Source organism: Sitodiplosis mosellana, unplaced genomic scaffold (genome assembly GCF_009176505.1).
Source record: "Sitodiplosis mosellana isolate CC-2019 unplaced genomic scaffold, AAFC_SMos_1.0 Smas_scaffold_6062, whole genome shotgun sequence".
NCBI lineage: Eukaryota > Metazoa > Arthropoda > Insecta > Diptera > Cecidomyiidae > Sitodiplosis > Sitodiplosis mosellana.
Window position 1 is genome coordinate 1,136,206 of NW_022601303.1, and position 11,915 is coordinate 1,148,120.

The window sequence follows — 11,915 nt, forward strand, 5'->3', positions numbered from 1 at the left end:
GCAGATGTTAATAAAAAAGAGAACGATGGAAGTACACCTCTTCACTGGGCTGCTGAGCATGGTAATTTTTAATATTTATGTTCGGAAAGAAGATCCGAAGAATCTTCATTCATTGATCTGAATCCGAACAATCTTTTGATTTTGACCTATTTACCACCATTTTTTCGGGGCAAACCAATGCACCCGTATTTTCAAAATCAAGAAATCGAGTAAAATCTATTAAATGTTTTACGATGTTTATGCATAAACATGACCAGTTATGTATCGGTGTGCGTGAACCGCTGTTTAACATAGCAGCAGTGAGAACGGAGATGTGTTGAATACACGCGCTCGCCGCTAGTCTACGATGAAATTTATCGTCATGATAGAGCCTTATCGTACTCTTTCGCTTGGGTGACTATCAAGAAAATATGATATTAATATTATTTGAGAAATGAATGAAAATGGAAATTACTGTAACAATATTTTTCTTAGCTGCAGTAGGTGATGTTTTTAGCCAGCGACAGTTTTTTTATAGTGGGTGCTCGAGTTTTCATTGAAAATTCCACCCATTCGCCTATCTATGCATTTTTCGCCGCTCTGTGAAGTTAATTGAAGTTGTAAATTGTGTGACCGCTCAACGTGTGTTGTATGTATGACCACTAGAGGCAGGTTGAATGTTGTCGTCAGTATGGATTTCATTGCCACGTGTAAACTCTATATAAAAAAAATTATGTTTCACTCAAAAACAAACATGTTCTTTGTCGCAACGGTTCAATTTTTTTCATTTATTCATTACCTTTCAGGTCATATCACTGTCGTTGAACTTCTCTGCGAAAATGGAGCTGATATTCACGCTGGAAACCACGATGGACACACATCTCTTCATGCAGCTGAAGTGAATGGTAATTTTGAATATTTATGTTTGAAAAGAACATGATTTGATTGATCTCATTGATCTATTGTTTTCCAGGTCACCAAAAGGTAGCTAAATTTCTCCGTGATACGAGTGCACATATGTGATGTATCTAAAATATCAAATGATTTCATTGTATTCCTGTAACATCGACCCTTGATTACAAGCAACCATCTATGCCTAGCAACTGGGTCGAATATTGAAAGTAGGATAAGTCGATAATTCGTTTGTGTTCCGACTGCTAACACATCTTTGTATTTTTTGAAAGGCCACTTAAATACTATCTCAAATAGAATGAAAATAAAAATAAAAACCATACATTATGGTGCCTTAATTTTTTAGCTTTTGAATTAAGATATTTGTGTCACTATTTAAGTTTTTCCCCAACATTATGAAACATAAGTCCAAAATTTCTAGACAAAGCCATATTACTGTGAATTCTATTTAAAAGTGGAGATCATAATCCTAGGGGCAATTCACATTCGCGAATGTCATTGCCATTCGCAGAATAAGAGGCATTCGTGCCTGTTTCGCCATGTATTTGGATTGCCGCGCGATCATTCGCGCGACGCTCCATAGTGAATGTATTAACACATTCGCACAAGCATTCGTAGCCATTCGCGAATGGCTACGAATACTTGTGTTCACTCAAACCTCAGTAGCGATTGAGCGCTAAAAACGCCATAAGCAATGAGTTCGCGTGTGTTTCAGATATTAGAAAAGAAATTGGCCGAAAAACTAGCGGCAAATTTAGAAAAAATCATAATAAGTACTGGATTTGAATGCGAAACTGCTCTGTTATCCATTGATTCTAAAAGCATTAGCGATATAGAAGAATTTATAAACGAACATAAATTTTATTTGAAAGATACGGCATACGAATATTCTCTGGCAAATAATTCATTAATTTTGTCGATACCAAAAGTCTTGAATCGCACCATAAATAAAAAACAAAACAAAATCAGTGGAAAACAGTATTTTCAAACGAAGTATTTTTGAGTTTTTTCAAATTTTCGTTCACAAATTCTTCAATATCGTTGATAATTTCACGGTCAATCAGTGTTGGGTAAAGATAAAGATATTGAATAAGATACAGATAAGATAACAGATAAGATGATATCTTTTATCTTATCTTAATCTTGCAGTAAAATATCTCATCTTATCTAGATACATATTTTTTCAACGGTATCTTTCAGTAATATCTAGATAATTTTCAAGATGATTATCTTAAAAAATATCTAGATACTTTTAAGATAGTATCTTATCTTCACACTTTTTTTAGATAAGATGCTGCATCTTATCTAGATAATTTTTTTCAAAATAAAAAAGAATCCCATCTTATCTAGATACAGAAATTGTTAACATTACCCAACACTGCGGTCAATTAACATAAGCGATGACTTTGTGTCAAACGCACTTATTTCCAGAAGCATTTTGATATCAACTGGAATTGTATTATTGGAAATTTCACTAATTCAGAAAAAAGTTTTTGTATGATATAATTTTTATATTAAATTAGCCTCAATAATGTTCTGTTTACCATTTTAACGACTTGAATTTGCACTGTTTTGACAAGTGTTTTGGAATGTCGTTCAGTTCTAGTTGCATTCGTGCATTCGCAATGCTACTCATTTGAATAGCACACTCATTTGCAGTGCCATTCGTAACCATTCGCGAACATTCGCGAATGCTTGTATCATATCTTGAGCATACACCTCGTACAAGAACCAAATTTTCTTGTGGCGCCATCTAGATGGCTTGTGTGGCGCAATGTATTTTAAATTGTTAGCTAAGTTTTTTCAGCTTAGTACAGAACCATTTTTGCCAAAGATACAAAAGCATGCTCGAGGTGTGGCTTGTATTTAAATACATTGAATGGTTCCATTCGCATTCGCACGCATTCGTAGCATTTGCAAATGTTTGTATCTAAATGCACATACTACCATTCGCCCATTCGCACAACTGGCACCATTCGCAGCTCGTGAATTGCCCCTAGTCATAATCAGTGTTTGGTTGAGATAACATCTGAAGATGAGATATTATCTTTTATCTTATCTAGATGAAAATTTCATTTCGCGGATTTATCTTATCTTTATCTTTTCTTCACATTTTTTAAATTATCTATTGTCAAATTTTAAATAAATTTTAAGATAAATGAAGGCTCCATAAGTAGATCAGGCGCAACTTTCGTGGGATACCATGGTGAACTCGTGTTGGGTGTATACTCTAAATTCGCCTTCGAATGTTAAAAATTTCATCCCCAACACACGATGCATTTTTCTCCCCTTAAAACTCAATTAGGCAAATAGGTTATATCCCACGAAAGTTGCGCCTGTTCTCATAGATTTCATTAGCACATAGTGTTTGCCTCCCATGTTGACCCAGTTTAAAGGGTAGAGGTCAAAAAGTGAAAAAAGTACAAAAACCACCCCAAAGTGGGTAAACCTCAATCCTCAATCTCAAATCAATTACATTTTTGGATTCCTCATGGAAAATTAGCTATACCTCCCGAACATCAGTTTTCAACAAAACCTCTCACTTTGGCTCAAATCATCTCTGAATGTGCAGTGGGAAAAATTGATATTTTTCCATACATTTATACGGATTTTTTGCATTTTTTCGGTTTTCCTCCCATAACTCGTACCCCATATGCGATGGAGCATAACTTTGTCCAGCACAGTTTTAGATAAAAGAATAAAAACAAAACTCGGTGCATCAACAATGATCCTACGATTCCAAAATCTTTGTGGGTGAAATCAGCGATTTAGGCAAAGGATACTAACATTCCGACGGTTAAAATATCTGAAAACGCATCGGAAATGATGTTCTTTGCACCATCAACAAAATGGGTCGAATCGGAAAAGGCGTTTGACTTGGATGCAGTCGAAAAGCTTCAGCAAATGGCCTGGAAGACATTCGATCAGTATGTAGAATTTGGGCATGGCATGTTTTATACGGTGAAAATTTCGAAAGACACGAAAAAATGGCAATCTAATTCTCAGTGCGATTGCCTCAGGCAATTTGCCTGGATTTTTTTAAACATTACATATGTAAACACGTTGTCGGCATCGCAATGCGAAGAAAAATTGCCGTTCTTCCAGCAACCGCAATTACGACACTCTTGTCACAAAACCGAAAAGCAGGTCGCCCAACAAAATCGACTAAAGCATTGTTAATGCAATAATGTGAGCCTGTCTTCAAAATGCTTTTCACTTTTCATTTTTTTTTTCATTTCATATTCATTTACCTTACTATCAATCACAGAACATACAAAACTTAGCGCTAACAAAATGCATGAAGCGAAATTAAACACAGTGTAAAAATTACCAGAAACCAAAAAAAAACAATAAATAATTCGAAAATACGATAAATGATCGAGTAGATCACAACTGAATTATTTGTTTTTATTTATTCCATTTCGAATTCGAGTTTTTTTCCAGTCAAATGCGTATGGATCAATCAAATGTAGGTAAGCTGTACGAGCCTCTCTGATCGTCGGTACAAATAGATAGGAAACGTCAAACAAGAACTACTAGGTGACTGGTTGGAGAAATAGAGAATCATGCACATAGTTTGCTGTAACAAGTATGCGTCTGTGTAAGTGCGTCTGTGTAATTCAAACGTTGAAAGTATGACACGTTGCACTTAGTCCCCAGGTGCCGCTGTATTGTTTACTATTTTCATGATCAGAAAGGCTGAGTTGTAGGAGTGAGTTTGGTTATTTGGGTATTTATCTCCCAAAATTGGAAAATGGATATCTGACAAAATTAGATTAAAAGTCGCAGGGTATTCAGCGATAACATTTTGCGGCAACTTTTATTGTGGATTCCTATTCGCATTGCGAGTAACCGCGGATATGCAACGGATTGTCGGCGTATACCTATTTTACCGCAAATTTTTCGTCGGGATGGAACTCTTACCTTTCTTATAAAGAAATTCAAGTTTTTTCTTACCTTTTCCAGTTTTTTTCTTCTTCATTTATAATTTAATACATCGGAAAGATTTTTTATGGAGGAAGAATCGTAGGTAAAATAATTTGTAAACGATCATAGGGTTATCTTCCAAAATTTAAGTATTGCATTTTTTTGAATGTGTTGGAGTCATGGGGCGGAGATAGCATGAAGTTTAAACTTGACGCGCTGTTTAGCTTCGATTTGAAATTGTAAATTATATTGATATGCCCTTTGAAGTTGCTTCAATTTATTTTGACATCTCAACAGCCGCTGTTTTGTTGGAGGTCAGCTATGATCTATTAATACCCGTTCCAAGTGTTCTTTCAGCTAAGAGTCAACAAAGCCAACTATGATTTTTTTAAATTAAATCAAATTTATTATCTTTTTATTCTGATGCAAGAAGCAAGTTTCATACGGGAGTTTCTTGTATCAGAATAAGCAAATAATTTTGTTAAACTGACACAGTGGTTCTTATACAGTTTATTTTGTCTAAGTTCTTTAAGATGGCAACTTGTCATGCAAATACAGCGTAATAATTTAGGTAAAATTGTTAAAAGACTTATCAACATTCTGGCCTTAAAACTATCTTTCGAGGAAAACATGTATCTACAGATGGGATTGTGAGTAGTGTATGTTTCATGGATTTTGTTATGAAAGAAATAAATGAGTATGTTTACTACGACTTAAAAGATGGTCAAAGGATATCAAGTTTTACAACAGTTCTGAAAATTGGGACTGAAGTTTTAGGGTTGTTGCAAATTGGTTGCGTCTTTCGTATAACTGATAAAAGTTGCTGTTTTTTTAAACATATGCATTTCATTTGCATCCTAATTCCTCTCCCGCTTAACCGTTTTCTTTGAATTCCCTAGAAAAGCGGAAAAAAAATTCTTGAGCAGAAAGCATGAGGTGGAAAGAGTGAAGTCATTTTCTCAAGTTGTGAATCTCAACGAAGCCTTTGGAAAACGATTCGAAAAATTTAGGACTGATTCTGAAAAGCGTCGAAAAATCAAACTAGTGAACTCAATGAAAATGAATGGGCTGATAGTTGGTCGTGTTTTCAAAAATGCATATGGTCTTTTTATTCAAGTTTTGGTTTGTAGCTAAATAAAAACAAAAACAACGGCAACCGTTGACTACTAGAACATTTAATCGTGTTTGTTCTGTGTTTGTGTGTGTTTTGCGGGTAGTCATGTGATGTGCCTACGCTAGTCTCGCTACTACGATTTCTTCAATAGGTAATGCGAGACATTCTCATAGGTAATAAATGTAATGACTGTGGCCGGTATGACTCGTAAAATATTTACGCCAAATCCTTTATAGAAACCGCGCCAACTTTCGTATCTACAACGGACAAAGAAAACGGAATCAGTTGTTTTAATAACTTGGTATTTCTTCTGGTTTTTTTTTTGTTTAATCTAAGACGAAAGGGGAGTAAAGACTACTAAAGAAGCGTAATCCCTGGCGCTGAATGGAGACAAAGTACAACAACAACAACAATGAAAGAAATATAGAAAAAAATTACTTTTTATTCGCGTAACGTATGGCCATTCGCCATCCAATTCGATCATCGCCACAACCAAGACACACAATTACATGTCAGGCTGGACAAGTCGTTTCGATTGTTTTTCTTTTTTTTCTTGTCTTGAGTTTGAAAATTCGTTCTTTTACACAACATAATGATGAAACAATATTTCGCTACTATTTATAAATTGAAAGCAAAAAAAAAACACTTGATATTGGCCATCTTATGCTAAATTGTGTCGCAGTTTTCACTTAAATACAAACAAATCGTCCATCTCCAATAATCTACGCATCAATTTGACAATAATTTATATTCATCTTGCTTCGTCTACGCTTACACCGTTTTCTAACATTTACAATTGTAGAATATTTGACAATTCACTGTTGCTTTTGTTTCTGCTTCGAATTTAAAGGATCTTCAAATATATACAAAATATTTCAAATTGATCTCGTGTGTTGTTGACATTACATTGACTGTTTTTAGCACTACATGAAATGTGCGGGTATTTGTTTTCTTCATTTTTATTCAAAGGAATATTTTTCCTGACTCTTTTTCGCATCAACTGTCCGAGCTAAGAATTTTAGGTAAATTGAATGAAAATTGAAAAAGAAATCCTATCTAAACGATAAATCAAATAGTGATTCGAGTGATTCAAACTAAGCTACTCATGTCCCAATAAATAATGGATTCTCAGTCAACTGTTCATTTTTGTGCGTACAACAAAATCGTTTTTTATCCTATTACAACATCGTTAATGCAATACACAGTTGGTTTTCGGGTTTCTATTTGTAGTTTGGTTGATGTCTTGTGTTTGAAAAGTAAGGAACGGGATAACGAACGGAAAAATAAATAATAGGAACAATGATTTTTGATTATTATTAAATGATTGCTGTGGATTGATCGATTGGACTGATTCTCTGTTGATCGAACCCAGAAAACGAAATGTTTTTGGTCGAATCAAGAAAAAAAAAAAGCTTCTGATTGAGCAAAAAAAATCAAAATGAAACGAAAAATCATTTTCTTCTTTGGATGTAAGAAACCGGAAAAAGCATTGAATTAAAAGCACAAAAATACAGCATAACAGTTTGATGTATTTCTCAGTGATTCCCCTACATGATTGGGATCGATATTTATATATAAATAAAATATGTCTATCGTTCGAATTGTGTGTGTGTGTGTGTGTGTGTGTGTGTGTCAATTTGTCGAGTAAAATCGAAACGAAACAAAAGATTGCAATTGCATCATGTGCAGGCGAATTTCTCATAAATTATCATCACTAAACAGATATTGGGCATGACATGAAGTAAATATGGCGCTAGACCCTTATAAAAACCAGGCATTCGCTCATACCTCCATGTCTGTTTGACGCAATCCCATGTGCCCGCATAAGTATGATGATGGTCTTGCATACGCGCCCTCACCACCTGATATGGATATGTTACAGCAGCTGCAATCAATTTTGATATCGCTGCGAATGCTAAATACTCCATCGTTCCCTGGTGTTGGCATTAGAATGGGGAAAATATGTTAGTACTTTTTTTTTATTAGAAGAAATAGGATCATTAGCTGAGCCCAAGGAATGGAATCATATCTCAATGGATGAAAAATATCTTTCGAATGAATTGGACGAACATTTAGAGAAATAAAAGCAACAAATTTCCAATATAAGAATCGAGTCAATTGCATTTTTAAATGTAGAACATCGCAAAAATGAATTGGTTCCATCGATTTGCTCTTTGCTTTGGATTTTCGTTGCATTTCCTCTGAGTGTTCTTCAAATTCATATGAAAATGTCAATTCTTCATTAAATTCCCATCGATTCTTACCATTTTCGTATCAATTGGAACGTTTCGATACTGATTGAATTTGTTTTTCATTTCCTCGTACGTCATAAATTGAATAGCACCATGACTAACGCCGAACATGCCAGGAATGAAACCCTGTGTGAAAACAAAAATGCACCGGTATTATTACATGTGGATTATTATTAAAACGGTAATTCTCGTTCATTTTGCATTGAACCGATTTAAATTGTTTTGTTTGTACAAACCCGATACAGTCCCCGAATGCCTTCGTGACGATAGATTTTGGTCAATGCATCGATCATTCCCTTGTACCGTGTTTGTGGTGAACCATCGCTTTCTCGGCCGTACTGCAGACACAGACGTGTTTTTACCACCCAAATTGGATTTGTCATCACCAGCGTTAAGACGCCCGCCTCAGCCGCCGCCATCATATGCATCGTTGGACCCAGCGGTGTCGTTGTATTACCTTTTTGTATCCAAGTTTTGATGGAGTTATAACTAGATGTTTGTTGGATGGAATAGTTGATTAAGTTTTTGTTTTTTGCATTGAATTGAACGAATCAATTTGAATTATTTCTCAATTATTTGATCATTTCATTATTCTATATTATAAATTTTATACGAAAACATGAATCAAATGATTCAACTAAATATTCAAGTCAATAGTTTTGGCTCAAGACAAAACTGAACAAACAAAAATGATTGCGAAAAATGTGCCAAATGATTGTAATTCTTACAATAGAAAGTAAAAACCCCATGCGCTGCCCGAGCCGCACACATTCGGTGTGACACCTTTGTAAAGTCCACTCAGACCCTCCTGTCGAAAAATGGTGATAAAAGCACTAGCAAGGCCACGATATTGCGGTATTGTTGTGGTTCGACCATCGTTCACTGGAAATTTTGACAAAAACAGACAATTCAATTATTTTAACAAGATTTAAATATTTAACACTGTTTTAATGAATAGTGAACAATTTTATAATGTTTCTACAACTTATCTAAACACTATCACAACTGTCAGAGTTTGAAATTCATTCTAACAGTAGGTTTAGACATTTTTTTAACAAAGAAAATTGCTTTTAGAAAATTTTATTACAGGAAAGACCTAAAATTCATTCAAATCAATGGAAAATATCACACACAATGGCAAATAAATTCGCATAAAAAATTTCACACCAAATGTTGCCTCAAAAAATGAAGGAAAAAGAGTGTTTTCTCATCTATGTGAGTTTATGGGTGTCATTGGTATGAAAAGTGGAAAAAAAGTCACCTACCAGCAAATCGAATTTTGATCAAATCCAGTGGATGCAAGATGAGTGTGGATGTAACGCCACCGGAGAAACCAGCAACCATGTGCTCGTATCGAATGTGGGAAAAAACGTTAGTTTTCCGCGTTGTACCGTTCGTTTTCATTGCAGCCATTTTCTGATGTATTTTCCACTGATTTTGCAATCAGCATTTGATTTTTGTAATAAAATCGAATTGTAAATTTCTCTATAAATAAATTTCTCTCGCCTCTCGTTTCCGTTTAGTTCACAAAACTCGAATGGGATTTATCGTGTTGATTTCCGTCGAATTTTCCTTTTTTGAATATCACAATAAGTTTACGCGGCAAAAGAAATAAAATTCTTTCTTTATTTCAATAAATTTGGTTTTGACTTTGTGTATGTGATGATTATCGATTCATTTATGATATAGTTTTTTCTAAATCGTCCACTTTACTACTCACTATCAATTCACTGTATGATTTGAGCACTAACAACTCGACGGCATCCACATTGATGCAAACCGAATTTGAATTTAGTTCCGGCATTATATCATTTGAAAGTGTTTTCAAATCCTCGGCACACAAAAAATTCGAATAAAGAAAACTCAGTGCGTATTCGTTTGAATTGCGAGCAAGTAGAACACTGCTTCGATAGTGTGAATTGTATGGTGCATGCGATGCTATGCAAACAACACAGTGAATGACTTCGACCAGCTGACTGTTTGTCCACTTGAACTGTGAATGCCCATTAACTGTCTGATTTCACGGCAAAAACACTACTTTGCTATGTTTGGCGGCACATCAATTGCTGCATCCTTTCGTGAATTCTGTTTTTGGATTTTATAATTTTTCCAACGTTTTCCAACCTTGTCACAATTATTCAATGGAACATTGTTCAATGCACTTCCTTGATGAATCACACACGGGGCTGGCGAAAGTCAAATATAAATTTTTTTTTTCGCACTTTAGATGACGCAAGATACACCAAATATTGCTTTACACTTTTGAAATCTTATCAAATCGTTCTTCTCATTTGATTTTTTTACACACATACACAACACTTTCTAAACTTTATTGCTTGCAACAAACGGGCTTTGGGTTCGACGGTATGGATACGATGAAGAGAAACAAATTTGTGGGAAATTCCAAATGTTCCGAATTGTTGAAGTTCGAACAAATTTTATGCAATAATTTTGAAAACTAGTCAACATGCATGTGAAACAACACAATAGATGTAGAAAAATCTCATGTGCGTTTCACATTACACACACACACACAAATGCGAGCCAGCCAGCCTGATTCGAAACGTCAAACATCCAAATGACACACGCTCATCTGGTAATCGTCCGTTGATTACATATCGCATGTCAATAGATGGCGCCAGCTTATTTATTTTCACAAATGGTCGATAATCGTTTTGAACACCAAAACAAACGAGGCATCAATGAAGCTCAACTTTTGAATTGCAAGAGATCGTTTTTTTGAATTGATTTTTGTTCAAGTTCTTTTTTGCCGTATTTTTAATGAAAAAAAAACTGATTTTCTCGACGCTCAAAACCTGTTTTTTCTCGACATTTTTAGACTTTGTCTCGTACATCATTCCGCTTGAATCTATTTTACCTATGAAATTCTGTTGAATTTGATCATTCTAACGATAATCATGCCGAATCAACTCGGCTCTCAATCGAAGCTGTTTTTGAAGAATCATTTCTTTTCATGCATTTTTGATCAATTAAAACCGACTTTGCCTATAAAATAATTCCAACATGACTTCAACTTAAAATTGTATTTTCAATTTACTGTGATTTACGGAACTATGGTTGAGATTGAACACATGAGCATCGACAAAAGTGGTCGAGGCGGCATTATAGTATATTTGCAAGTGAGCATGGATTCTATTTATGGTCTAGATCTGTTCTCATGTACATGCCGTTGTATCGTACCAGCCAGCATGGTGTTGTCGAAATTCACGCGATCACCGGCAAAAAAAAATGTTTATCTGGGTATCAAATTTATTGTCATTGCCCGACCGGTATAGACACAAAATTACGAAGCGATGCAAAAACTTGGAAAGCATGGCTAGAAGAGACTGTCGAATATGGAATTAAATCGTACGTAAAAAATGCATGCAATGCATCAATCGTACGTGAAATTGTTTATATTATTGCAAATATCTCGAATGAAATCTCTTTTTGTTTTTCTTTCTTTCTGTCTCATTCTGTCACTCCTGCATTAAATGCGAAAAAGAAGCTGACAGAAATCTACTTTAATGATTTCAACAAACTCATAGACATACAACGCTCACCCATTCGAACGAATTGCATTTTTTCGTTCCAATAAGAAAATTGCATTTGACATATTTACATTACCAGCGGTAAAAAATTATCTCGAGATATCTATCGAATGTTCTATAGCCAAAACGCATATCAATTGCACACACAAACAAAATGCGGTTTCACATGAAAAAAAAAAA

At 34.8% G+C, this 11,915-nt stretch overlaps 2 protein-coding genes across 2 annotated transcripts in view; one reads left to right on the plus strand and one right to left on the minus strand.

Moving 5' to 3' along the window:
* The window catches only part of LOC129573326 (uncharacterized), a 7,006-nt gene extending 5,777 nt beyond the window's left edge, over positions 1-1,229 (plus strand). Inside the window, exons 4-7 of the mRNA XM_055453720.1 lie at positions 5-61; positions 258-267; positions 598-884; positions 953-1,229. Coding sequence (XP_055309695.1) covers positions 5-61; positions 258-267; positions 598-884; positions 953-1,002 — 404 coding nt within the window. The 3' untranslated portion in view covers positions 1,003-1,229. The remainder of the gene's footprint in view (positions 1-4; positions 62-257; positions 268-597; positions 885-952) is intronic.
* A 4,065-nt stretch (positions 1,230-5,294) lies between these two features.
* LOC129573387 (mitochondrial folate transporter/carrier) lies at positions 5,295-10,748 on the minus strand. The gene is made up of 6 exons (XM_055453870.1): positions 9,450-10,748; positions 8,913-9,066; positions 8,421-8,673; positions 8,197-8,310; positions 7,721-7,866; positions 5,295-6,189 (listed from the first exon to the last, which is right to left on the minus strand). The coding sequence occupies exons 1-6, from the start codon at positions 9,595-9,597 to the stop codon at positions 6,066-6,068; spliced, it is 939 nt and encodes a 312-aa protein (XP_055309845.1). The 5' UTR covers positions 9,598-10,748; the 3' UTR covers positions 5,295-6,065.
* Between the last annotated feature and the right edge of the window lie 1,167 nt (positions 10,749-11,915).